This window comes from Balaenoptera musculus, chromosome 11 (assembly GCF_009873245.2).
Source record: "Balaenoptera musculus isolate JJ_BM4_2016_0621 chromosome 11, mBalMus1.pri.v3, whole genome shotgun sequence".
Classification (NCBI taxonomy): Eukaryota; Metazoa; Chordata; class Mammalia; order Artiodactyla; family Balaenopteridae; genus Balaenoptera; species Balaenoptera musculus.
Window position 1 is genome coordinate 7,838,158 of NC_045795.1, and position 13,383 is coordinate 7,851,540.

Consider the following 13,383-nt stretch of genomic DNA (forward strand, 5'->3'; position numbering starts at 1 on the left):
GGGTACAGAGTTTCAGATTTGCAAGATGAAAAGGTTCTGGAGAGCTCTTGTACAACAATGTGAATATACTTAGCACTACTGAACTCTACACTTAACATTTACCTTGTCAACCATCTTTATGTTTTGTACCACCATTTTTTAATTTATTTTTTTTGTAATTTTATTTTTTTATTTTTTTAAATTTATTTATTTATTTTTGGCTGCATTGGGTCTTTGTTGCTGTGTGCAGGCTTTCTCTAGTTGTGGCGAGCAGGGACTGCTCTTCGTTGCGGTGCGTGGGCTTCTCATTGCAGTGGCTTCTCTTGTTGCGGAGCACAGGCTCTAGGCACGTGGGCTTCAGTAGTTGTGGCCTGGACCAGGGCTCAAACCCGTGTCCCCTGCATTGGCAGGAGGATTCTTAACCACTGTGCCACCAGGGAAGTCCTGTACCACCATTTTAAAAAATGGTTATAGTACCTGCCCTCCCTTTCCCACATATTTATACTAATAATTGGGTACGTACAAACTATTTAAATATCAGCCCTCCGACTCCCCCTTCTTTTTAAAAAATAATTAATTAATTAATTAATTTTTATTTTTGGCTGCATTGGGTCCTTGTTGCTGCACGCAGGCTTCTCATTGTGGTGGCTTCTTGTTGCGGAGCACGGGCTCTAGGCATGCGGACTTCAGTAGGTGTGGCTTGCTGGCTTCAGTAGTTGTGGCTCGTGGGCTCTAGAGCGCAGGCTCAGTAGTTGTGGCGCCCGGGCTTAGTTGCTCCACGGCATGTGGGATCTTCCCGGACCAGGGATCGAATCCATATCGCCTGCATTGGCAGGCGGATTCTTAACCACTGCACCACCAGGGAAGCCCTGACTCCCCCTTCTTAAATCTCTGTCATTCACCTTTCTTCTTCTCTTGGTAGGTAGAGTTGAGGGGCATGGAGTCAGTAGTGATCCTTTTTTGGGTGGGTAGAAGTAAGGTATTAGTCCAGTTCAGTATTTCAGATATAGTCACACTTGACCAAGATTCCTGAATTGGGTCTCTTAAAAAATAAAGGGATGTTTTGAAAGTAACTCAATACACATAATCATTTTTTAAGTAATTGGCTTTACTAAAGAGTTAAAACTAAATACTATGCAATTATGTGGATTTTATACTTCTTTTCACAAAGAATTTAGGGCAGCTTGCATATTTATAACAAAATAATAGAAATGGAAAATTGGAACCACAAACAAGAATAAAAATGTCTATCACGAAGGTTGATCTGGCCACCATGGAGATTCAAATTTGGTGCTTAGTGCTTCCCTGGTGGTGCAGTGGTTAAGAATCCGCCTGCCAGTGCAGGGGACGTGGGTTTGCACCCTGGTCCGGGAAGATCCCACATGCCACGGAGCAACTAAGCCCGTGCACCACAACTACTGAGCCTGTGCTCTAGAGCCTGCGAGCCACAACTACTGAGCTCACCTGCCACAACTACTGAAGCCCACGCACCTAGAGCCTGTGCTCCACAACGAGAAGCCCACGCACTGCAACGAAGAGTAACCCCCCTCTCCGCAACTAGAGAAAGCCCATGCATAGCAACGAAGGCCCATGCAGCCAAGAAGAAAATAAATAAATTTAAAGAAAAGAAAAGAAAATTGTACAATTAAAACAAAACAAAAAACAAATTTGGTGCTTAACTTCCTGAAAGCCGGGGTGAAAAATATAATGGATAACATGATTCTCATCATACAAGTCCTGGAAAGAACAAATCCATCCTTCCTGGCCTTGAACTCTTAACTGAAGGTTCTCCCATGGGATTACTTAGGATAAGGTAATCCTTCCTCAGCCCTGAGCGTTCCTTGCTGGAATTTCTTGTGTACATAAGTTAACTTCGGTGTTTTGTTAAAGGGTAATTTTTGAAAAGGTAAAATCATGACACGCATACAAATATAAAATAAATGTGGGTAAAAGGTTTCATAAATGAGCAAATTAATAAGATGTAATAACCAGGAGAATACAAAGAATCACAGATATAAGCAATGCTGAAATTAATTTACAAACACATGTACGACTGTTGCATTCCACAGACACAATTAATTTGAATTTATATGAACAAGAATGACTTGTGTTATTATTTTTAATTTCTCCTGTTACATACTAGAAAAAGAGGGAAATTTGGGCTAGATTAGGCAGTAAAGGAAGTGGCAGGAGAGGAGGAGAGCCTTTCACCGTGAAGCTCTGGGAGAATGAAGGGACAGTGAAGACTGCCCGCACTTCAGATGCTAATCGCAAGTCTCAGGTTGACACCTGTACTTCTGACCAACTGGCTACCAGTCAGAGGTTCCCACAAGCTCCTCCTCGGGTTTGACAACTTGCTATAATGGTTCACAAAACTCTGGGAAACACGCATTTACATTTACCAGTTTATTATAAAGGATATAATAAAGGATACAGATGAACAGCCAGATGGAGAGATACCCAGGGCAAGATCCAGAAGGATCCCAAGTGCAAGGGCTTTTGTTTCTGAGGAGTTGGGGTGCATTGCCCTCCTGGAACGTTTGTGTTCACCAGCCCAGAAGCTCTCTGAACCCCATAGCTTGGGGGTTTTTATGGAAGCTTTATCATGTAGGCATGATGGAATATTAACTCAATCTCTGACCCTTCTGCCCTCCCTGAAGGTTGGGGAGGTGGAAGTTCCAACCCTTTAACCACACCTTGGTCTTTCTGGCGGCCAGTCCCCATCCTTTTTTTTTTTTCTCTTCTAGAAATATGATCATTGATATGTAAGCAAAACTGTTTTTTTTTTAATTTTTTAATTTAATTTTATTTATTTTTTATACAGCAGGTTCTTACCAGTAATCAATTTTATGCACATCAGTATATACATGTCAATCCCAATCGCCCAATTCATCACACCACCCCCCCCCACCACCCCGCCGCTTTCCCCCCTTGGTGTCCATACGTTTGTTCTCTACATCTGTGTCTCAATTTCTGCCCTGCAAACCGGTTCATCTGTACCATTTTTCTAGGTTCCACATATATGCATTAATATACAATATTTGTTTTTCTTTTTCTGACTTTACTCTGTATGACAGTCTCTAGATCCATCCATGACTCTACAAATGACCCAATTTCGTTCTTTTTTATGGCTGGGTAATAATATTCCCTTGTATATGCGTACCACATCTTCTTTATCCATTAGTCAGTCGATGGGCATTCAGGTTGCTTCCATGACCTGGCTATTGTAAATAGTGCTGCAATGAACACTGGGGTGCATGTGTCTTTTTGAATTATGGTTTTCTCTGGCTATATTCCCAGTAGTGGGATTGCTGGGTCATATGGTAATTCTATTTTTAGTTTTTTAAGGAACCTCCATACTGTTCTCCATAGTGGCTGTATCAATTTACATTCCCACCTACAGTTCAAGAGGGTTCCGTTTTCTCCATACCCTCTCCAGCATTTGTTGTTTGTAGATTTTCTGATGATGCCCATTCTAACTGGTGTGAGGTGATACCTCATTATAGTTTTGATTTGCATTTCTCTAATGATTAGTGATGTTGAGCATTCTTCCATGTGTTTGTTGGAAATCTGTATATCTTCTTTGGAGAAAAGTCTATTTAGGTCTTCTGCCCATTTTTGGATTGGGTTGTTTGTTTTTTTAATATTGAGTTGCATGAGCTGTTTATATATTTTGGAGATTAATCCTTTGTCCATTGATTTGTTTGCAAATATTTTCTCCCATTCTGAGGGTTGTGTTTTTGTCTTATTTATGGTTTCCTTTGCTGTGCAAAAGCTTTTAAGTTTGATTAGGTCCCATTTGTTTATATTTGTTTTTATTTCCATTACTCTAGGATGTGGATCAAGAAAGATCTTGCTGTGATTTATGTCAAAGAGTGTTCTTATGTTTTCCTCTAAGAGTTTTATAGTGTCCGGTCTTACATTTAGGTCTCTAATCCATTTTGAGTTTATTTTTGTGTATGGTGTTAGGGAATGTTCTAATTTCATTCTTTTACATGTAGCTGTCCAGTTTTCCCAGCACCACTTATTGAAGAGACTGTCTTTTCTCCATTGTATATCCTTGCCTCCTTTGTCATAGATTAGTTGACCATAGTTGTGTGGGTTTATCTCTGGGCTTTCTATCTTGTTCCATTGATCTGTATTTCTGTTTTTGTGCCAGTACCATGTTGTCTTGATTACTGTAGCTTTGTAGTATAGTCTGAAGCCAGGGAGTCTGATTCCTCCAGCTCGGTTTTTTTCCCTCAAGACTGCTTTGGCTATTCGGGGTCTTTTTTGTCTCCATACAAATTTTAAGATATTTCTGTTCTAGTTCCATAAAAAAATGCCATTGGTAATTTGATAGGGATTGCATTAAATCTGTAGATTGCTTTGGGTAGTATAGTCATTTTCACAATATTGATTCTTCCAATCCAAGAACATGGTATATCTCTCCATCTGTTGGTATCATCTTTAATTTCGTTCTTCAGTGTCTTATAGTTTTCTGCATACAGGTCTTTTGTCTCCCTAGGTAGGTTTATTCCTAGGTATTTTATTCTTGTTGTTGCAATGGTAAATGGGAGTGTTTCCTTAATTTCTCTTCAGATTTTTCATCATTAGTGTATAAGAATGCAAGAGATTTCTGTGCATTAATTTTGTATCCTACTACTTTACCAAATTCATTGATTAGCTCTAGTAGTTTTCTGGTGGCATCTTTAGGATTCTCTATGTATAGTATCATGTCATCTGCAAACAGTGACAGTTTTACTTCTTCTTTTCCAATTTGTATTCCTTTTATTTCTTTTTCTTCTCTGATTGCTGTGGCTAGGACTTCCAAAACTATGTTGAATAATAGTGGTGAGAGTGGACATCCTTGTCTTGTTCCTGATCTTAGAGGAAATGCTTTCAGTTTTTCACCATTGAGAATGATGTTTGCTGTGTGTTTGTCATATATGGCCTTTATTATGTTGAGGTAGGTTCCCTCTATGCCCACTTTCTGGAGAGTTTTTATCATAAATGGGTGTTGAATTTTGTCAAAAGCTTTTTCTGCATCTATTGAGATGATCATATGGTTTTTCTTTTTCAATTTGTTAATATCATGTATTGCATTGATTGATGTGCATATATTGAAGAATCCTTGCATCCCTGGGATAAATCTCACTTGATTGTGGTGTATGATCCTTTTAATGTGTTGTTGGATTCTGTTTGCTAGTATTTTGTTGAGGATTTTTGCATCTATATTCATCAGTGATATTGGTCTGTAATTTTCTTTTTTTGTAGTATATCTGTCTGGTTTTGGTATCAGTGTGATTGTGGCCTCATAGAATGAGTTTCCTTCCTCTGCAATTTTTTGGAAGAGTTTGAGAAGGATGGGTGTTAGTTCTTCTCTAAATGTTTGATAGAATTCACCTGTGAAGCCATCTGGTCCTGGGCTTTTGTTTGTTGGAAGATTTTTAATCACAGTTTCAATTTCATTACTTGTGATTGGTCTGTTCATATTTTCTATTTCTTCCTGGTTCAGTGTTGGAAGTTTATACCTTTCTAAGAATTTGTCCATTTCTTCCAGGTTGTCCATTTTATTGGCATAGAGTTGCTTGTAGTAGTCTCTTAGGATACTTTGTATTTCTGCAGTGTCAGTTGTTACTTCTCCTTTTTCATTTCTAAGTTTATTGATTTGAGTCCTCTCCCTCTTTTTCTTGATGAGTCTGTCTAAAGGTTTCTCAATTTGTTTATCTTCTCAAAGAACCAGCTTTTAGTTTTATTGATCTTTGCTATTGTTTTCTTTGTTTCTATTCCATTTATTTATTTATTTTTTTTAAAAAAAATTTATTTATTTTTTGGCTGTGTGGGTCTTTGTTTCTTTGCGAGGGCTTTCTCCAGTTGTGGTGAGTGGGGGCCACTCCTAATCACGGTGAGCGGGCCTCTCACTGCCGTGGCCCCTCCTGTTGCGGAGCACAGGCTCCAGACACGCAGGCTCAGTAGTTGTGGCTCACGGGCCCAGCCGCTCCATGGCATGTGGGATCCTCCCAGACCAGGGCTTGAACCCGTGTCCCCTGCATTGGCAGGCAGACTCTCAACCACCGCGCCACCAGGGAAGCCCTATTTCATTTATTTCTGCTCTGATCTTTATGATTTCTTTCCTTCTGCTAACTTTGGGTTTTTTTTGTTCTTCTTTCTCTAGTAAGGTTAGATTGTTTATTTGAGATTTTTCTTGTTTTTTGAGGTAGCCTTGTATAGCTATAAACTTCCCTCTTAGAACTGCTTTTGCCGCATCCCATAGGTTTTGGATTGTCGGGTTTTCATTGTCATTTGTCTCTAGGTATTTTTTGATTTTCTCTTTGAGTTTGTCAGTGATCTCTTGGTTACTTAGTAACGTATTGTTTAGCCTCCATGTGTTTGTGTTTTTTACATTTTTTTCCCTGTAATTGATTTCTAATCTCATAGTGTTGTGGTCAGAAAAGATGCTTGATATGATTTCAGTCTTCTTAAATTTACTGAGGCTTGATTTGTGACCCAAGATGTGATCTATCCTGGAGAATGTTCCGTGTGCACTTGAGAAGAAAGTGTAATCTGCTGTTTTGGGATGGAATGTCCTATAAATATCAATTAAATCTATCTGGTCTATTATGTCATTTAAAGCTTGTGTTTCCTTATTAATTTTCTGTTTGGATGATCTGTCCATTGGTGTAAGTGAGGTGTTAAAGTCCCCCACTGTTACTGTGTTACTGTTGATTTCCTCTTTTATAGCTGTTAGCAGTTGCCTTATGTATTGAGGTGCTCCTATGTTGGGTGCATATATATTTATAATTGTTATATCTTCTTCTTGGATTGATCCCTTGATCATTATGTAGTGTCCTTCCTTGTCTCTTGTAACATTCTTTATTTTAAAGTCTATTTTATCTGATATGAGTATTGCTACTCCAGCTTTCTTTTGATTTCCATTTGCATGGAATATCTTTTTCCATCCCCTCACTTTCAGTCCGTATGTGTCCCTAGGTCTGAAGTGGGTCTCTTGTAGACAGCATATATATGAGTCTTGTTTTTGTATCCATTCAGCAAGCCTGTGTCTTTTGGTTGGAGCATTTAATCCATTCACGTTTAAGTAATTATCGATATGTATGTTCCTATGACCATTTTCTTAATTGTTTTGGGTTTATTTTTGTAGGTCCTTTTCTTCTCTTGTGTTTCCCACTTAGAGAAGTTCCTTTAGCATTTGTTGTAGAGCTGGTTTGGTGGTGCTGAATTCTCTTAGCTTTTGCTTGTCTGTAAAGCTTTTGATTTCTCCATCCAATCTAAATGAGATCCTTGCCGGTTAGAGTAATCTTGGTTGTAGGTTCTTTCCTTTCATCACTTTAAGTATATCATGCCACTCCCTTCTGGCCTGTAGAGTTTCTGCTGAGAAATCAGCTGTTAACCTTATGGGAGTTCCCTTGTATGTTATTTGTCATTTTTCCCTTGCTGCTTTCAATAATTTTTCTTTGTCTTTAATTTTTGCCACTTTGATTACTATGTGTCTCAGCGTGTTTCTCCTTGGGTTTATCCTGTATGGGACTCACTGTGCTTGCTGGACGTGGGTGGCTATTTCCTTTCCCGTGTTAGGGAAGTTTTCGACTATAATCTCTTCAAATATTTTCTCGTGTCCTTTCTCTCTCGTCTCCTTCTGGGACCCCTATAATGCGAATGTTGTTGCATTTAATGTTGTCCCAGAGGTCTCTTAGGCTGTCTTCATTTCTTTTCATTCTTTTTCTTTATTCTGTTCCACAGCAGTGAATTCTACCATTCTGTCTTCCAGGTCACTTATCCATTCTTCTGCCTCAGTTATTCTGCTATTGATTCCTTCTAGTGTATTTTTCATTTCAGTTATTGTATTGTTCATCTCTGTTCATTTGTTCTTTAATTCTTCTAGATCTTTGTTAAACATTTCTTGAATCTTCTCGATCTTTGCTTGCATTCTCTTTCTGAGGTCCTGGATCATCCTCACTATCATTATTCTGCCTTCTTTTTTGGGAAGGTTGCCTATCTCCACTTCATTTAGTTGTTTTTCTGGGGTTTTATCTTGTTCCTTCATGGGGTACATAGCCCTCTGCCTTTTCATCTTGTCTATCTTTCTGTGAATGTGGTTTTTGTTCCACAGGCTGCAGGATTGTAGTTCTTCTTGCTTCTGCTGTCTGCCCTCTGGTGGTTGAGGCTATCTAAGAGGCTTGTGTAAGTTTTCGACCAGTCCCCATCCTTAAGTCCTCCAACCCTCAGTCCTCTAACCCCAGTCACCTCATTAACTTATAAAACACTCATCACCCCAGGCATTCCAAGGGCCTTAGAAGCTCTGGTGTCAGGAACCAGGGTCAAAGACCAAATATTAGAACAAAAGATGCTCCTAGCACCCCATCACTTAAAATGCGTTTCAGGAGCTCTGTGTCAGGAACCAAGGCCAAGATCAAATATATATTTCTTATGGTGTCACAGATGGGAGGAATCACAAACATGCAGTTATACAGTCACAAAATTGGAAAGATAGCATACGCTGAGTTGGAGGTGTCTCCTATCTGTAGTAAAGGAAAGGGGTTTATAAACATCTTACTAGAAATGTAAATTAAATATAATCCTAAATTAAAAGTAACTTAATTTATATAGTCATTACCTGTTACTGTTCACTTAAGATATGCAAAATATCATTGGTGTTTATTCTGAAGTCAATATTTTATAAAGACTTCCATGGATTTTCTGACTGTGGTATCCCTAACATTACATATTTTAAGTTTCTGAACCTGAACTTTGCTGTTGAGGTGGTTTTCAGCAACCAACTTGCCAAAGTTAATATTCTACACTTCATAAATATATCATATTTTGGGGAGACTTTAAAATTCATAAAGTGCCTCATAGTAGCTGGAGGAAGTAGGTGTGATGTTTTAGTTTTATAGCCGAGGAAACTGAGGCTTGTGTAGCAAAAACAACAAGCAAGACTTGCCTTTTGCGTGCCGAGCCCTTCCTGCTAAGGGGTTGACAGTGTTTTAGGAGCCTGTTGAGGGCAGCCCTCGGGCTACTTCTTCTTGCCCTTGTACGTTTGCATCGAGCTCCACAGCCCAACTAGCTATTTACATTTTCAGACCTTGTTTAGAATTTGCTGCAGGGATTTAGAGACTTTCTCTGCAGTGACTGAACATCCAGTAAGATCAGCATTTGGGGGATTGTTGAACTTTACTAGAGGCCAGCACTGTTGTATGGAAATAGGATCTGAACCATATATTTAATTAAAAATTTTCTAGTAGCCTCATTAAAAAGTTTTTTTCAAGTGGACTAATTTTAATAATATATATTTATTTCACTCAGTATGTCCAAAATATTAACAGTTTAACATGTAATCAATATGAACAATTAATGAGATATTTTACCTTCTCTTTTTTGGTACTGTGTCTTCACAAACTAGTGTGTATTTTATGCTTATAATGCAATTCATGTTGTACTAGCCACGTTTCAAGTATCACTGGCCACAGATCTAGACCCAGGTGTGTCTCTTTTTTCCTCTTTTCATTCTCATCAATTTGTGACCCTGAGCTTTGCCTGCTCTTTCATGGGTTTTACTCTTTTCACCCCTGCTGCTTCCAACACAGCTTGTACTTACTGTGGCTTATTCTTGGGCTCGCTATGAATTGTGGTCTAAACTATTTTCTCTTCTAAACCCAATTACTATTTGTCAGTAAAGGGCTGATGTCCTGGTAGGAGGCCCTCAAGGAGACTGTTGTCTGAGAATTAGGCCTCTCTGGAGAATGTTTCCATTTCTCTTCTTTAAGTGGAGTCTGTTGAGATGAGTGTGGATTATTCCAGTTTGTATATTGAGAACAGTGGATTTTATTTTGAATTTTAGAAATGAGTGGGATCTGAGAGACAGAAAGAATGAGAATGAATGTTGTGCTTAATATATTGAGAAGTAAAATACCTGTTACAGATGATAGCTTTGTATTCACACATGTTCTTTAAAAAATGGATTGAATTTTAGAAGACAAAATATCTCATTTGCTATGCTGCTAGGTTAGTTCTATCTCTGCTAGATTAACTGCTTAAACATATTGTGTGTGTGTATGTGTGTGTGTAAAAATACACATGTGCATCTAATAAAAATAATTTCAGAGTAACTTTATTAAAATAATTTCTTTTCAACTTCTCATTGCAGAAGAATCTGGGCAGTGAACAAATATCCCAGTGCAGTTATTTAAAATTATAAAATTTAAAAATATAACCTTTCAGTATGTTGATCTACATTGGTATACTTTATTTTTGCTAGAAACTGAGATGAAGATGCTCAAAATTTACCTGAAGAAGCCTATTAATATCAGAAACAAAGAAGTGATGAAAATAGAAATTCATTTTGAATTGCAATTCAACATAGCCCAAGCTTCCATTAAAGCTTTAGGAGATGAGAAACAGGTGGCATGTTTAATTCTTCTTGATTATTTATCAGTAAATATGTTTTAGTATGTTTTCATGTCTCTTACATTTCCATGTTAGGGTTTTTAAAATTGAGATATAATTGACATAAAACATATTAGTTTCAGGTGTAAATGATAATGATTCCATTTTTGTATATATTGTGAAAAAATCACCACAATGAGACTAGTTGACAACTATCACCATTGTTAGAAGTTATTTTTGTGTGAGAACAAAAAAAATTTAGAGAATTTAGTCTCTTAGCAACTTTCAAATATGCAATATAGTATTAACTATAGTCACCATGTTGTACCTTACATCCCCATGACATATTCATTTTATAACAGGAATTTTGTACCTTTTGACCCCCTTCACCCATTTCACCTACCCTCAACCCCCTCCTCTGGAACCACCAATCTGCTCTCTGTATCTATGAGCTTGTTTTTGTTGTTGTTTTTAAGATTCCACATATAAGTGAGATCATATGGTATTTGTCTGTCTCTGTCTGACTTATTTCACTTTTCATAATGCCCCCGAGGTCCACCCATGTTGTTGCAAATGGCAGGATTTTCTTCTTTTTTATGGCTGAATAATATGCTGTTTTAAATATAGATAGATAGATACGCGCACATATATGTGAATCCAGCTAAATGTTTGTCAATTTTGTTTATATTTTCAAATAACCAGCTCTTAGTTTCATTGATCTTTTCTCTTGTTTTTTTTAGTCTTTTGTTTATTTCCTTGTTTATTTCCATTCTGTTCTTCATTTTCTTCCTTCTACTAACTTTGGGTTCATTTATTTTTTTTTCTAGTTCCTTGAGGTGTAAAGATATGTTGTTTATTTGAGTTCTTTCTTTTCTTTATTATTATTATTGTTTTGGTCACTCTGCACAGCATGCAGGATCTTAGTTCCCCAACCAGGGATTGAACTTGTGCCCCCTGTATTGGAAGCGCAGAGTCTTAACCACTGGACCACCAGGGAAGTCCTTCTTTTCTTTTCTGATGTGGGCATTTATCACTATGAACTTCCCTCTTAGAACTGCTTTTGCTGCACCTCATAAGTTTTGGTATGTTGCATTTCCATTTTCATTTGCCAAAAGGTTTTTTTTTAATCCCTTTTTTGATTTCTTCATTGACCCATTGGTTTTTCAGAAGCGTGTTATTTAATCTCCATGTATTTGTGAATTTTCCAGTTTTCTTCTTGTAATTGATTTCTAGTTTCACACCACTGTAGTTGGTAAAGATGCTTGATATGATTTCAGTCTTCTTAAATTTATTAAGACTTGTTTTGTGACCTAATATATGATCTATCCTGGATTCCATATGTGCTTGAGAAGAATGTGTATTCTGTTGCTTTCCAGTAGAATGTTATGTATATGTCAAGTCCATTGGATCTAATGTGTCATTTAAGGCTGATGTTTCCATATTGATTTTCCATCTAAGTGATGTATCCATTGATGTAAGTGGGGTATTAAAGTCCCTTCCTATTATTGTATTGTTGTCTATGTCTCTTTAGGTCTGTTAATAATAAATTTTTAAAAGAATTACTGCTTTTGAAAATCATGTGATTTTTGGTTTGCATTTCAGGTGAGGCCTGACCAGACGAAAATCTCCTCAGACCTTTTTGGTGAATTTGAGAAAGAAGACACTGAGATTCCTAGCAGCCACGAAAGAGAGACAGGTATGTTGGGAAATAACAAAATTTCTTACCTGGATTCCGTAGAGAAGCAATGACAAAATATTACTTGAAAGAGGTCACTGAAAACCTGTGGTCATATAGGAATAATTAATGTGTTACTATACCTTTGGAGAAAGAAAAGTTGCTGATTAAACCTTGAATTATTTTCTCCACCTGATACAGTCTGTCTTGGGGTCAAATGGAAATGACAAAAGAGAAATTATGATGGGGTGGCAGGAGGCAAGTGTGTAGGGCCCTGTCTACCCACAAAGCTGGCCCTGCACAGGTTACATATCTCTTATGAGTTAGACCCAAGAGCAATTTTCCAAGTTGTCCATAGCAGGTCCTAATTACCAGCTCTTACCAAAAGATGGTGATGTACTAGCAGTATGAATCTCATGAAGAGCATTTGGAGGGTGTATGCAGCATCGTGTACGGTTATTGTTACCATTCTTCATTGCTCTTTTCTTAATGTGTATAGACCAAGCAAAGGAATCTACCGAGCTGGCAGAGTTAACCAGTGCTGAAGATAACCATTGCCTAACAACTCTCCCCTTAGATAACCAGTCTGAGCCTGCTGTGAGTACAGGGAACTGGGGACAAGATTCTGAACTGTATCCACTGGGATGCTGGCAGGTGGAAACTGATTCTCTGGCTTGTTGTCCATTTTCTCCTGGTCAACCATCTCTCTGTTTTTCCACTATCCCCTCCTTTCAATTACTTTTGTCTGCCGTGTTTATTTTTTCTTGACTTTCACTCATCTTGGCTCTCCCGCGGAATGTGTCACTTTGGCTGGCTTTGCCTCATTCCCTCATTTGGGATCTGGAGACTGAGTGTGGGGAAAGCAGCCTAATGTTTGGAATCAGACCTGGTTTACACTTACTGATTGTGGGAACTTGGGAAAATTACTTAACGTCATTGAGCCTGAGGCTTCTCATCTATAAAACAAAGGTAATAGCTGGTTTACAGTGTGGCCCTCTTAGGATTAAAAGCATAATATACATAAAGCACCTAACACACTGCTTGGCATATATTGGTGTTCAGTCCATTTTCTTATGTTTGATTACATGGACACATTATACAGAAATGTGGTAGTGTTATGATTTTTTTAAAAACAAATACACCAAAGATTATTCCTCCAGATAGATTGTCTTTTTGGGAACTTGTACATATCTCCACAATTATGATGCTGTGGAAGACATTTTTGTAAGTCTTCCTTTCATGTTTCCCTTAGTAACTCTGAGACACTCTGTGATTGTCTTTGATGGTGGTAAATCTTCTGAGGGTGGATATTGATATTTACGGAACAGCCAACAGTCATTTGGAGC

At 38.0% G+C, this 13,383-nt stretch overlaps 1 protein-coding gene across 1 annotated transcript in view; it reads left to right on the forward strand.

Annotated features, from left to right (window-relative positions):
* SYCP2L (synaptonemal complex protein 2 like) overlaps nt 1-13,383 on the forward strand; it is a 68,076-nt gene that overhangs the window by 20,686 nt on the left and 34,007 nt on the right. The window contains exons 15-17 of the mRNA XM_036870068.1: nt 10,235-10,377; nt 11,965-12,058; nt 12,537-12,691. Of these exons, the coding sequence (XP_036725963.1) occupies nt 10,235-10,377; nt 11,965-12,058; nt 12,537-12,691 (392 nt within the window). The remainder of the gene's footprint in view (nt 1-10,234; nt 10,378-11,964; nt 12,059-12,536; nt 12,692-13,383) is intronic.